The 14,373-nt window shown below is 40.4% G+C and overlaps 1 protein-coding gene across 1 annotated transcript; it reads right to left on the bottom strand.

Annotated features, from left to right (window-relative positions):
* Positions 1-5,667: 5,667 nt before the first annotated feature.
* On the bottom strand, positions 5,668-13,367 carry il15l (interleukin 15, like). Its single transcript, XM_080772768.1, has 5 exons — positions 13,288-13,367; positions 12,168-12,578; positions 8,763-8,819; positions 7,875-8,039; positions 5,668-6,315 (listed from the first exon to the last, which is right to left on the bottom strand). Exons 2-5 carry the CDS (start codon positions 12,339-12,341, stop codon positions 6,187-6,189), a joined length of 525 nt encoding a protein of 174 aa, XP_080628894.1. The 5' UTR covers positions 12,342-12,578; positions 13,288-13,367; the 3' UTR covers positions 5,668-6,186.
* Positions 13,368-14,373: the final 1,006 nt, after the last annotated feature.

Below are 14,373 nucleotides of genomic sequence, written 5' to 3'. Positions count from 1 at the left end.
GCCAATCAGAATTTGCGTAATCACATTCCTTTCAATGTTTGTGTCACGCGAATTGTCAATGGGATTCAGTACTACTTGTGTAGGACGAAGTTTGTGTTAGCACATAACATACACTAAAAGCTGGAGCTAGAAGCTCCAACTTGTGGCTTTGTGTACCCCGGGCCCCCTGTGACGCCATGTGGCAGCCAAGTCTATGGACCTTTTACTATGTAGTGGGTGCCACGGTACACTATGACATAGTGGCGGCCAAGTCTATGGACGTTTTACTGAACTTTGACACTGACTTCACACAATTGTGATCTTTAAGTATTCGAGAGATGACTTCCGCACACCCGGTTCAATTTTATAGCAGGTGTGTATCGGTCCTGGCAGAACAGCAAACGTTTTAAGGAAGGAGGAGAGACCCGCACACCGACACTTGCTGGTTCAAGAAGTTTATCTCTTAACCCATTGAGACCTGGAACGCATCTGTGTCACCTTTATAGCTCTTAACCACTTTAACCAATTATTTTAACTTTATTTAAACTTTAACTTTAGCTATTTTTTTTTAACTTTGTTTTTATTTCAGTTTAGGCAACTTCACAGAATTACAGGTATACATTTTTCTAACAACTGATTTTGTTTTCTTTTCTTTTTTTTCACAACCTCAGCTGCATACTTTCACAGGATATATAAATGATACACTCATACACACAAACAACTTCACATACATTTACAAGTATTCACAAACAAAAAAACAAAACAGAAAGACAAGGGAATAAAATACAGGTATATAGCGAGACAAAAACGACAGAACGACGGCAACAATGGGAGGTAAACAATACTGGGAACAGACATACTGGAGATGGAGGAAGGCGTATGGGTACACCAGAAGGTCAACTTTAGCTATTTTTGAAAAATAAAATAAAATCTGTGAATATATGTGCCACAAATCTTTGAATTTTATATTCTTTCACAGCGAACGTTTTTAACTCAAATCTTTGCTTCTGGGGTGAAGAGGGTCCCTGCAGATCAGGAACAACATATTTTGAGATGGGGGTCGGCGGATAATTTTTACATTTTTTGGGGGTCCTTGACATGAACTATATAGTTTGAGCACCAGTGTCAGGATTTAGAAGACATCTTGTAGAATCGGCAGCCTCAGTCCTAAATGTCTTAACCCATTTAGACGTGAGAACGATTCTACAAAATGTCTTCTAAATCATGACAGTTTTCTGAAAAACCCTATGTTTCTATGTCAGTGGTTCTCAAACATTTTCATGTCAAGGAACCCCAAAAAATATATGTAATTGGCCACCGACCCCCATCTGAAAATATGTTGTTCCAGGGACCCCCGGCCCAGAAGCATAGATTTGAGTTAAAAACGTAATAAGAACGCTCACTCTATTCTGTGATGCAAGTTATTGGCAGACACTCCCTAAGCAGGCTTCACGCGCGGGCACTTTAAAGGGCTTTGGTTATCCCGCCCCCTCCCCCCCCCCCACACAGTGTTTGTTTGACTCAAACTCCTTCGTGTTTGTTATTGTTAGTAAAACAGTGAAATAAACAAGTTTAAACGTACCAACTTCCACCTCATGGAAGATGAGGAGAGTTGTCAGTGTTGTCAGTGGAAACTGCCCAGAGACATGACGGTGACAGCAGGAGGAGAAGTTTAATTATCGTCCTTGGAAAAAAAGGCAGTCCATTCCCCAAGAGACCAGGTGCGTTAGCTTACCTAGCTACTGTTAATTAGCTGCTTTAGCATTCATGGTTAATAGAGGTGAATTGTTTGTTTGTGTGTAATGTCATGTCACTAATTATATTTACAAAAAGTAAAATGAAAGAACTAGTCAGGATATAAAGCATTGTTTGTGTGCTGTGCCTGTGAAGTGAATAATATTGTGTTTGTTTGCTGTTAAGCAGAAATATCATATCCCCTATTTAGGCCTGAAATTTAAAAAAATATATTTTTTTCTGAAAAAACGCATATTTCTATATCAGTGGTTCTCAATATTTCATGTCAAGGACCCCAAAAATGATATGTAATATGCCACGACCCCCATTGAAAATATGTTGTTCCAGGGACCCCCCAGAAGCAAAGATTTGAACTGAAACTCTGAAAGAATATATATTCAAAGATTTGAGGCAAATTTTCACTATTTTTTTCAAAAATAGCAGACCTACAAGTTTATAGCGCGCTATGAGCTTGTAGATCTGCTATTTTAAAGTATAACACCCCAAAATGGCTTAATGCCCTATACTTCTTCATACAAGACTGTCACACTAAAGTATGAGAATAGGCATTTCTACAAGCTATGTGCAAATGTTTCTTTTTAAATACTAAAATAACAATAACTGAACAAGTAGATTCAACTATAATTATTATTATAAGTCAATGTCAAACAATTTACAGTAATAAAACCATACAATGTAAAAAAAAATACTCTACTATAGTATATTCATGAAAAAATAGCATGTTTTTGTTGATGTAAAGTGTGTTTTTTAAGGTGTAATATAAATTCAAGTTATTATTATTTATGATTTATGAACCCCCAATGGCTCCTGATGTGCAGGTTGGTGCCTTGCATGGTTTCCGCCGCCATCTGTGTATGAATGTATGTGTAAATGGGTGAATGTAATGCACAATCTATGTAAGGCGCCTTGGATAAAGGCGCTATATAAATGCACCATTTACCATTCATGATGTCCGCTCTCCTATATAGCTGTGAATGCTGGACCCTGAAGCCTGCTCTACCGTCCCTGGCCCCACTGTGCTACACCAGACCAGAATGCTACGTGCAGTGCTAAACATCAACCAGGATGAACACGTTACCAACATGCATCTGTATGGAGTGATACCGACGGTGGGTGAGAGAAGATGGCCTCCAGGAGGAGGAGAATGAGGCTGGTCGGTGCTATTGACACTGGGATTAAATGGTAAACGGTGCCATTTATATAGCGCCTTTATCCAAGGCGCTTTACATATGCATTACATTCACACACACACACACACACACACACACACACACACACACACACACACACACACACACACACACACACACACACACACACACACACACACACACACACACACACACACATTCATACACTGATTGCGGCAGAAGCCATGCAAGGTACCAACCTGCACATCTGGAGCAATTTTGCCCAAGGACCTGCTCTACCTCCTGAGCCACAGTCGCCACAGTCGGGATGTATGGAGGATGGAGAGGACTGGAGACCCCGCTGGAGGGCTCATCTGAGGACCAACTAAAAGAGGACTGCTCTATCTCTCTCTATCCATTGGTGGGTTCCAAACTTTGACCCTGCTGGCCGCCATCCCTTCTTCTACAACTGAAGTAGAAGACAGCTCAATCAAGGTACGAACCCTTTTCCCCATCTTTGCTGCTGCTGCTTGTGTTGTAAGCAAATTAAGCTGTGTGTACACTTCAAGCTGTTGCTGTCATTTTAGGACGCAATGATTGGGTGACAATTAATGAAACATGTTCAGTCAGTGACTGTTTGTGCCTCTGGGATTGGATGCTGCAGTCTGTGTTGTGTTGTGTTTCTGCTCTGGGATTGGACGCTGCAGTCTGTGTTGTGTCTGCTCTGGGATTGGGTGGATGCTGCAGTCTGTGTTGTGTCTGCTCTGGGATTGGGTGGATGCTGCAGTCTGTGTTGTGTCTGCTCTGGGATTGGGTGGATGCTGCAGTCTGTGTTGTGTCTGCTCTGGGATTGGGTGGATGCTGCAGTCTGTGTTGTGTTGTGTTTGCCACTGAACAAACTGAGTTGTTGTAACAGAATAGTATTATCATGTGGATCTTGGCCACTTCAATTAGCCTTTTAAGTTCAAGCTAGAGGTTTTGGGCTTTCACATCATTTCAAAATGAAGACTGATGTTCATCTACACTACAGTTAGTAGATAGTTAGTTAGTGTTACTAAGTGTGCGGCTGCTGTGTTGTGGGTGTGTTGAAGATTGTGTGTTGTGACGGCTATTGTTTAATGACTGGCTTGACTGCAAAACTTATCTCTATGTACTGGTCAATTCCTCATGGCCCGCCGTGGCCATAATTATTTCTTTCTTTCTTTCTTTTCTTGCTCTCGCTCTCTCTCTGGTTGGTTCATATGACGCTGGCTTGTGTCAACACCTCTGTCAATGTAGGGCTTTTCTTAAGTCCTGCCAAGCATGTAGCCTCATCCTTCTCTCTCTCTCTCTCTCTCTCTGTGAGAGAGGGACACTTCCTTTGTCTTGTATGTGTAGGACATGTTAGTGATGCGTGAGTTCATACATGTTCAAGCACCCAATTATGTGTGACAATTAATCATAAATTATATTTGTAATCGTTACAGCCCTACCATTTGGTGTAAGAGCGTGTGTCCTTATTATGGAGAGAAAGTGTGGGTACCTGAGGAATAAAAAATAACATACAAAACATAGCGGCAATACAAAATGCCACCCTACAATATTTAATACAATTAAGTTTCGAAATACATTTTAAACCCATGTCCTGCTTTCCTTTTTAAATATGCTTTATTTAAATTATTCATGGCACTCATATTACATTGAGTTTGGCAGTACAGTAGTAAGGAATTACAATACACACACAGAGTATTGGTATCAGTTTTTCTGTCTTGAGTCCAGGGTTCTCTGTCTTTTCAGTTCAGTTACTATTTGTATGAAGACCACCTCTCCAGAGATGGCCCTCCTGATCACTCCTGGTGTTCCAGATCTTATTGACCACAGTGCAAACCACAGCCCAATAAAAGTCTTGTTCCATAGCAGACATGTTTTTCATCAAAGACTCCATACAATACTGCATTATAAGTATAACGTTAAAACCGATCTGTGGCATTTTCCCCCATACATCTCTAGACCTCTGACAGTCCACTAGCAGGTTCTCTATGGTTTCATCTGGGTTACAGTTTGCATCCGGGCATTTAACAGTTTTTACAGTTTTTACAAAACAACTCCATTTGACCACCTCCCTTACTCCCTTAATGACATCCCTCTTTTTTATGGATATACTTTTACTACCAATGTTCTTTAAACATACCTGTTTTTGTTTTTCATCAAGATTTCTTTTTTTTCTAACTTGTATACATATTGCCATTATAAGCTCATTTACAGGCAATTTGTTTAATTTTATAAGACATGTTCAATTTTCTCTCGGTTCATAATTTAGTTTTTCAGTGTGAAAGCAAAATAAGTGACATTACACTTTAACCCATTTTGTTATACGTTAGCTATTGGAAAATAGATCTACAAGCTCATAGCTTGTAGAACTTGTAGGTCTGCTATTTTTGAAAAATCGTAAAAATGCGGCACAAATCTTTGAATAGGTATATTTTCAGAAAGTTTTTTTTATTTCGACGTCAGGCCTGAATGGGTTAACAAAATAAACTTCTTGAACCAGTATTGGCAGTGTACACCAGACATTTGGTGCTGCTTTTTCTATTGTAGCTCTGAACACAGACCCTCTAATACAGTGTTTCTCAGTGGGTCGGGAGTCTCGGGACCCATCGGTGGGTCACAAGGCCATTTTTCCTGAATTCTATAGTTTTTCAAAATATTTTCAAAAATCACAATTATACATTATTTACAAAAGAACTCAATCATTATTCAAAATAATTTCATAGCACAAAATAAAAGACTTCTCCATGATGGATCCACATCATACCCACATGCACACGTGTCTGACACATGTTGTCATTGTCAAGGACTACAACCTTGCTTCAACTAATGAAAAACAAACGAGCCATCCAACATCCATGCAGTGATGAATACAGTCCACTAGAGGGCATCATTACACAGGAGAAATGCCTGATAACGGTCCACTCTTTCCATCAAATGTAGAAGCAGAATTCACACTGTTCATGACACTGATACCTGTCTGTTTGTAAACACACTGACACATTTTTATTATTATTGTTGCACAAATTATATTCATGTTATCATTGAACACAGCCGTTAATTCTACTGCTTCTCGAAGGGGGGTTGGTCTGAGGACCCCCTGGCATCCTTGAGGGGGTTCCAGGGGGTCTCCAGAAAAAAAAGTGTGCAAAGACGACATTTTAGCCTGAGGAATAGAGTGCATCTAAATTGGTAGACAAAGACCCAGGGGCCACCCGAGTGTTCAGGGGCCACACGGAGGGACCAAGTCATCTGAGTGTCCATGCATGGGGCCCCCTTAGGGGCCCGGTTAAGTTCAGCGACGACATCTCTGGGAGTTGATGCTGTACAAAACGTCCAGCAGGGCATCAAGGAACATCTCCGCTGATCTCTTCACGTAGAACTCACACTGTGGACACCCTGCTTCTACAGTCTGAGAGGGAGACTTAGAGACAGAGAGAGAGAGAGAAAGAGTCACTACTACACTACCTCTTGTCAATCTCTCAAAAAGTCATTTACAGAATAGAAACAATCATCTGGGGGCACGGTGGCACAGTTGGTAGTGCTGTCGCCTCACAGCTAGAAGGTCCTGGGTTCGATTCCCACTCGGGACGCTGTGGGTGCTGGTGGCGTGTTTTCTCCTCTGCGTCATCAGTGCCCATACCCAGGCATCTCCCTGTGTCCCCTAGGGTAGGTACCCTCACAAAAAACATACAGTAATCCTGGTCTCTAAACTGCCTCCCCCTGACCAGCCGGGGCGCCTGATGGAGGGGAAAGGAACTGGTTGGAATAATGTGTTCCTTCCACGCGCTATGTCCAACCAGGGAAACTCCCCCCTGTCAGGTGTAAAGGAGCAACTTGGACACTCAGGCATGAAGGAAGCATGAGTTCAAGTCTGTTGCTCTCCCCTTGTCCCCCATATATGGGGACTAGGTTGGCGGAGGGTGTGTAGAGCCCAGGATTACATTAGATAATTGACACAGGGGTGAAAAATGGGTTACAAAATCATGGGATAAAAATTATACAAAAAAAAGAAAAAGAAACAATCATCTTCAAATCACAAATAAATACAATGTACATGAATCCATAAAAAAAAAAGACATCCAGTTAATCATCACCCAGATCAAGACATCCAGATCACATTGAACTGATCAACACCCCTTTGCAGGATCACAAATCAATCATTCTGGCATTCACCATCCCATTAACACTGTCCACTCCAGCCCCCGTGCCCGGGGACTGCCCATAAGTCCGACATCCCGTTAGTCCGACCTACCGGTTAAGACTGAGGTTAGGGTTAGCGACCTACGTGGCCGGTTAAGACTGAGGTTTAGGGTTGAAAATGTCACGTTTGCGACGGCGTTGTGAGCTTGTGCTGTAGACCAGCTCTTTAGTCCTAATGTTCACCCCCACAATAGGAACACTATACAATAGGAAATTCACCAATGATGACAAAAATGAATAAATGAAGTAGGGAGGCCAGGCAGGTTGACAGTTATTAAGATTTGTAGCAGTGACCACAAAATTACCACAAAACTAGTTTGAATAAATGACAAAGTGCATTCAGCAGCTGGATACAATTCCAGAAGGGGAACAAAGGACATAAAAAAGAATGATCAATGATTAGTCGTTGTTGAAATGCACATGTGGATGACATTAAGGTTCACTTCATATATTTACCATGCAGTTCATAACTCCTAATCTATGTTTAGCCTCCTTGTTATTTACTTATTATTAGCCATTATTTAATTAGCTATATAGCAAATTAGCCAGCTGCTTCAGAAATGCCCAGGGGCTGACTCACCATAACAGCACTGAGCAGCTGCTGCTGCATTCATGGAATCAAACACATGTTCTCTACTTTTGGAAGTGCGTTTGTGTGTGACTGTGTGACTGTGTGTGTGTGTGTGTGTGTGTGTGTGTGTGTGTGTGTGTGTGTGTGTGTGTGTGTGTGTGTGTGTGTGTGTGTGTGTGTATGCATGCATCCAATCATCTCTCCCTCACCTCATTGACCATCTTCTCTAGAATGGCTAGGCGATAGGCCAAGCGATAGGCAGGGGTTCGGTGGGGAGCTCTGGGTACGGGTGGTGATGTGTAGCATTCCCATTCCCATCTGAGTACTTTAGCTTCTGCAGCAAAGCAGCTGATTGTGGAGCTGGGACATTTCTGCTGGAGAAAACATAATAGTCATAATAGCATTAATATTATTGTTGTCAGGCAGAAACTTTCCGTATTTCAACCTTTAATTTATTTTATTGCATTTAAATTAAATGTTATTTTAGTGCCAAATCACAAGAAGTTGCCTCAAGACACTTTACCTATACAGAGCCAGAAACCCAACATGTATTGTCAGTTACGTCTTAAAGCACCACTTCACTCATTTTCGACCATAGCTTCATATAATTGGTCCTCTAATCCATTATTAGATGGCATTATTTCTGTCAACTCACTCTTTGTCTAATGAGTGTCTCAGAGGAGGGCCATGGACAGTTCAGAAACTTACCAACGATTGACATCATTGGTATAGGCAACCAAGGCAGGCGTGGTCATTTTAATCCATTATCTCCCAGGTGTGTACCTTCCCTGCCTAAGTTAATGGATCATTACCATTTCCCTTTCCCTGCTCTATATCTCACTCTGCCTGTCTTCTCCCTTCTCACAGAATACTATAAAACGATGGAGCGACCATGAAACTGTGGATAAAATCTTATCCAGCAAAAAAACATATTCTAAGTTTAAAGTTTTAGGGTTAGGGTTAGGATTAGAGAGGCTAAATCTCATCAAATGGTGGTCAGTGGCTCAAATGCAGAATAAATAATTGATGAAAATGGCTGAAAACCACTCGTGTAGAAAACATAAAGTGACAAATGACAATATGTTGTAAACACATACGTGATAGTTGAGCAGCGTAGGGGTGTAAAGTGTGGAGTCAAACCCGTACGTCTGACTCTGATGAGAAAGACACACAGACATGCACGCACGCACGCACACACGCGCACACACACACACACACACACACACACACACACACACACACACACACACACACACACACACACACACAGTTTTTTAAGAGTAATAATAATACAAAGGGAGGGGCGCTCTTATCATCTTACAACATCGAGGAGGGAATTCGGTGCGTTCACTTACACAGGTGTTACTTCACATTACAGTATATCACTTTACAAATTATTTTATAGAAGAATAGCTACTTTGATTATTGACTTTAATTATTGTTAGTGTAGTCCATGTCATGAGTAAAGCTATTGTGAATGAAAGGATACTTCGTGCTGGTAAGCAATTCCAATCCAAATACATATCATTTCTTTGAATTTGTTTTGCATGGTGTACTGTAAATGGAATACAGGGAGGTTACCTAATTTTTCCCCTCTACATCAAATCTCTTTGCTGATAGCAGATCTAGTGAGCCGAACTGTTGCCTCCCCCAAATTTCAAATGCTTCCGTCATACAGTCTGGAGCATGGTTGGATGATGGAGAGGGCCACTATTTCCACACTCACTCCAGAGGTCCACATTGCATAGTGTCGGGCAGAAACCTCTTATCTCTGTGTTTTACTTTATTATGTTGTCATTCTATGTCACACAAAAGTAACACAAATTGTCGATCTACAAGCTCAAAACACGTCGCACTGCGACACATTTTGATCTTGCTATTTTTGCTACTTCTGAATTAGATTCCTGAATTCTTGTTCTTTTTTTTAAATTGGAATCCTGAAAAGTTGAAAATAAAATGTAATTCAAATGCATCTTCTGTACTACTTCTAGTGATACTTACCGGTAGTTAACTGTATGAACTTAAATACAGTATACATTGGACAAAAAAAGACAAGATAGTAATACTAGTCATTATGCTACTAATGTAGGCCTATACTAAAGTGGGCGTGCATGTTTGCAATTGTAACAGTTGAATTCAATATCAGTAGGTCTATTTGGCTATTAACCTGCAGGCCGCATTAAGTGAAGGTTGGGGTCTTCTTATCTAAAATAGTTTATTTTTATGTAAATGTATTTAACTTGGGGCAAGTGATTTCCTTTGGTTAAAATAAGTGTTTAAAAGCTCTTGACTATTGTGATAGTACTCATTGCTATGGAGTGTATGTTCAGGAGTCTCCGTCTCTCCAGATTTTTATTAAACAGAAAATACATTTTCAGGTCGGGATACCAATTTAATCCAAACAGGATGGAGAACGCAGTCAGGATTCAGATTAAACAAGTGGAATTGTAATTGATGACACAAAGATATGAGCAGACTGTTCAGTAACATGAGTCTCCTATAGCAATGATTACTATCAGAATATAGTGAATTAGCCTTTTAACAAAAAACCTTTTGTTTTAACCAAACAGTACCAGTACTTAGCCTACCTTAAGATATATTTTTGCGCACAGAAGTGATGAACAGACGATGGCTTCCAGCCTTGGGTTTCGAGAGGTGTAATCCCAGACTCCCAGACTCTTGCATTTGATTTATCTGCTGCCGGGAAGAAAGAAACCACCTAACTCCATTTTTCAGGAAATTAAAAATATAAAAATTTCAGGAAATTAAAAGACCACTTTTCAACTTCTCTTCATATAATTGGTCCTCGCTAATGATCATGTTAAAATAGCACCCTTTTTTCCTACTCAGTCTGTGTCTCATAGGAGGGCTGTGGGCAGTTCAGAAAACAGTGACGTCATCGATTTGGAATCCAAGCTAATAGAAACGGCAGGCTTTCTTTTCTTGAAAAGTTGCAATGTGAAAATTGAAGCCATCTTTCTCACGATATAAAAATCTTGTTTATTTTTTGTTTGTTTTTTAATCTGCCGATCAACGATGATGTTACTGGTGGACAGATTTCTGAACTGGCCACAGCCATCCTATGAGACACAGACTGAGTAGAAAACCCCCCTAAAAAATAGAGTTGGGAGGTTTCCTCCCCCGACAGCAACGATTTGAGATTGTGGAATAGTTGTCTGACTACGAAAGGCTATACACGGATTACACGCTGCGACACGATGAGAACTCATGTTCAGGTGTCAGCTATCTTCGGCATGTAAAGCTAAATGAGGCAATGCCAGAGCAGATGAAATTCATACGGGAAGATTGGTCATGTTCCCAGCCTAGTGTATCAATTGCTATCAATTACTTATTTACTTTATTTCAGTCACATTCCTGAGACTTTAAGTTAATATGTGACCAATCTTAACAGGGGCATATTTGAAACATTCTCTTTGAACCTGGATCATCAGTAGGCTTCAGAGTGATTATACTGTGAGTTAGTTAAATATTATTCTTTATACAGCTTTGCATTGGTCTCCTAACAGCAGCGTCAGCAAATATTTAATTATTGGCAAAGACACACATTGTCACTCTTGCCACCTTTTATTTACTTCTGCAACATAAAATGTTGAAATGCTTAAGCCCTATTTAATGTTTTCACAATGTTCAGAGTGCTAAAATACAGAAAATAGCCGATCCACAAACTCATAAACCACAGATGTGTTTGCAAGCTGCAGGGGCAGCGTACACGAAGGCTACTTTGACTTATTAGAGCCAGAGCCCCAAAATTGGGCTATGATTACAAAATTAGTCCATGGTCAAAGCCATACCTATATTAAATTGTTTATAGGGTCAATATATGTAAGTAAATGTATGTATGATAACCCTGTAGCCTTTTCATATAAATCACCTGGCTATAGATGAATAGGATGAAATATTTTAAGAAATAGATATCGGCATGAAACTTCCCTAGTTGATCACTTACATGAAGACATTGATTTATTGTATTACAAGTTCTCTGAAATTGTACATTTAAATATGCAAATTAGGCATTATATAGGAAAATATACCCACATTTGCATAACTTCCCAGAATCAAAAACGTAAAAAAAGAAAGCCTGAGTCAACCTTCTTATTTAATTTAGTTTACATTGGAGTCAAATGTTTTAAACAAGGGAATATTCAATATCCATGTATCACTATGGTATTGGTATCACTCCATCTCCACTATGGGGTGAATTGTCTGCCTTCTGGGTTCCCACTCTGTGTATACATTTCCACATAAGTAACTAACTCATCTTACTTGATGAACTGATCATTTGATTTGGTCCTTTTGTGTCATATGAAACAACGCCTCATTAGTTCATTTTGACTTGAGGTGTATAAAAAGTAAGTAAGAAATTGGCCCCATCTTATTTATTATTTTCACAAATGGAACCCTTATTGCTCAATACAGTAGGCCTATTTGTTAAAAAAAACAATAATAATCCAGAATGACACTAAAAAGCAGCCCTACTGTACCTTGACTTTGATTTGCTCCCTGAATTGTCGTGCCAGTTCGGACGTCTCCTCCGAGCCCATGAGACAATTCCCCACTGACTGCTGTCCATGTGTCTGTCTGGGCATGTCCAGGACACACAGGCAGACGGACAGACACAGTAAGATGGCTCCGCTGTGCTGTCCTCCGGTCGGCATGTCACCGCATCTTGTTCTGTCTGTGCATTTGTATCCGTCCTGGCAATGGGTTCCAAATTCCAATGTGTTTATTACTTTATTGTTAAAATATTTGTGTTATTATTATCCACGGTCTTCTTACTACGGTGGCATTGGCGTCGGTGGAACGGAACGGTCTTCACAGTGATGAGTAGAGGTTATCCTTAGGTGTTGTCACACTCTGTCTGTCTGTCTGGTAGCCTACCTGTAAAGCCACAACTACAACCAGATAGATACATAAGACTAAATCAGAATTGGCTGTCAAAATTAAAACTGGATCAAGGTCATGTACTTATTTATTGTCATTTGATACTAAAATTAAAACAAGACATGCTTACAAAATGCTTGTTTTATTTATTTTCTTATAATTGATTAAGTCATTGATTGAACTCTTGCAGCCCTAATCTTAATCATCCTAAACCCAGCCTGCTTCAGTATAGGCACTGAGTGCTTTGGGTGGCTGCTAGTAGGACACTGGTTTTACGAGGTGGCTCCCAGTGGCTGCTAGTAGGACACTGGTTTTTACGGGGTGGCTCCCAGTGGGACACTGGTTTTACTGGGGGCAGCTGTTCTGGTGTTCAGCCGACAATTGTTGAATATATCAAAGGTTAAAAAATGAACCCTTTCCAAAAATGTGAATAATCCCAGTTACACAGCGAATCCCAGATGGCCTCCTGGTATGTGTTCCACCTGTGTCCATCCAATTTGTTCCTTTATCAATGTCACACTAATGAACATACCAACCGTTATCCCACGAGCCTGTTGGAAGAAACGTTGAGGCCGATTCATTCTACAAATGCCTAATCTTTTCTATCTTTCTATCTCTAGCCTATACTTCCACTTTCCTGAAAACTATAGTACACACCACTGCCTGTAAACCAGTGGTGTGACAATACTGCTGATTCAGATTATTGTAAAATATAAATACCTTGTGCTTGCGGTCTCTGTTCTTCACTCCAGTAGACTACCTTATCTGTGCCTGCAGGCCACGGACGTTCCTCAAAATGTGGGGAAATGTTCCTCCAAAGCCAAAACTGGAACAATTTGTTTTTTTTCTATATCTTGTGTTAGGAAGTCTTCCGATCAGTGTGGGAGGATGATTCAACAGTGGAGGATATGTCTGAATTTGATTAATGAGAATACCATACGCGTCTCTCTCTCTCTCTCTCTCTGGCATTCTCTCTCTCTCTGGCATTCTCTTTTTTGCATTTTGTTACATAAGCAACAGTACTGTAGCAACCCCATAATGTTGAAGCACACACACACACACACACACACACACACACACACACACACACACACACACACACACACACACACACACACACACAGTTTTTTAAGAGTAATAATAATACAAAGGGAGGGGCGCTCTTATCATCTTACAACATCGAGGAGGGAATTCACAGCGTGAATTGTTTATTTTTGCCAAAAGACATTCCTAAAGCCCTGGGAGCCCAATGCCCATGCAGTGCAGGTCTAGTATACTAGGTACTTATTCCAGGTACTTTTATTTTACTTGTGTAATTTAAAAAATTCATACTTTCCTCATACTCCGCATCTCAGAGGCACATTTCTCCACTACAATTATTAACTAGCTTTGCACATTTAGATTATTACAAAACATACGTTAACCACTCAAGCCTTGATTACCTTAGTTATCCAAAAATAGCCAATCTAAAAGCTCACGTGTTGTGATGCAGGGCCATTGTGTGTGTGTGTGTGTGTGTGTGTGTGTGTGTGTGTGTGTGTGTGTGTGTTTTCACCCAGTGCCAATTATCTAATGTAATCCTGGGCGCTACACTTCCTCTGCCAACCTGAAGGGCTTTTAAGGTGATTAATTCATAATAAAATATAATATTCCTGTAGATCTGCTCGGTACGACGGTACAAGAGAACACATTTATTATGAAGGAGGCCTCCTTCATAATGTCTGCCATCAAGCCCACACAATGTGCAAAGCATTAACTAAAGTTTTCAAATAATTGTAGTGGAGAAATGTGCCTCTGAGATGGAGT

The sequence above is a fragment of the Protomyctophum bolini genome (assembly GCF_963924005.1).
Source record: "Protomyctophum bolini genome assembly, chromosome: 9".
Classification (NCBI taxonomy): Eukaryota; Metazoa; Chordata; class Actinopteri; order Myctophiformes; family Myctophidae; genus Protomyctophum; species Protomyctophum bolini.
This window is presented reverse-complemented; position numbering and strand designations above follow the sequence as displayed.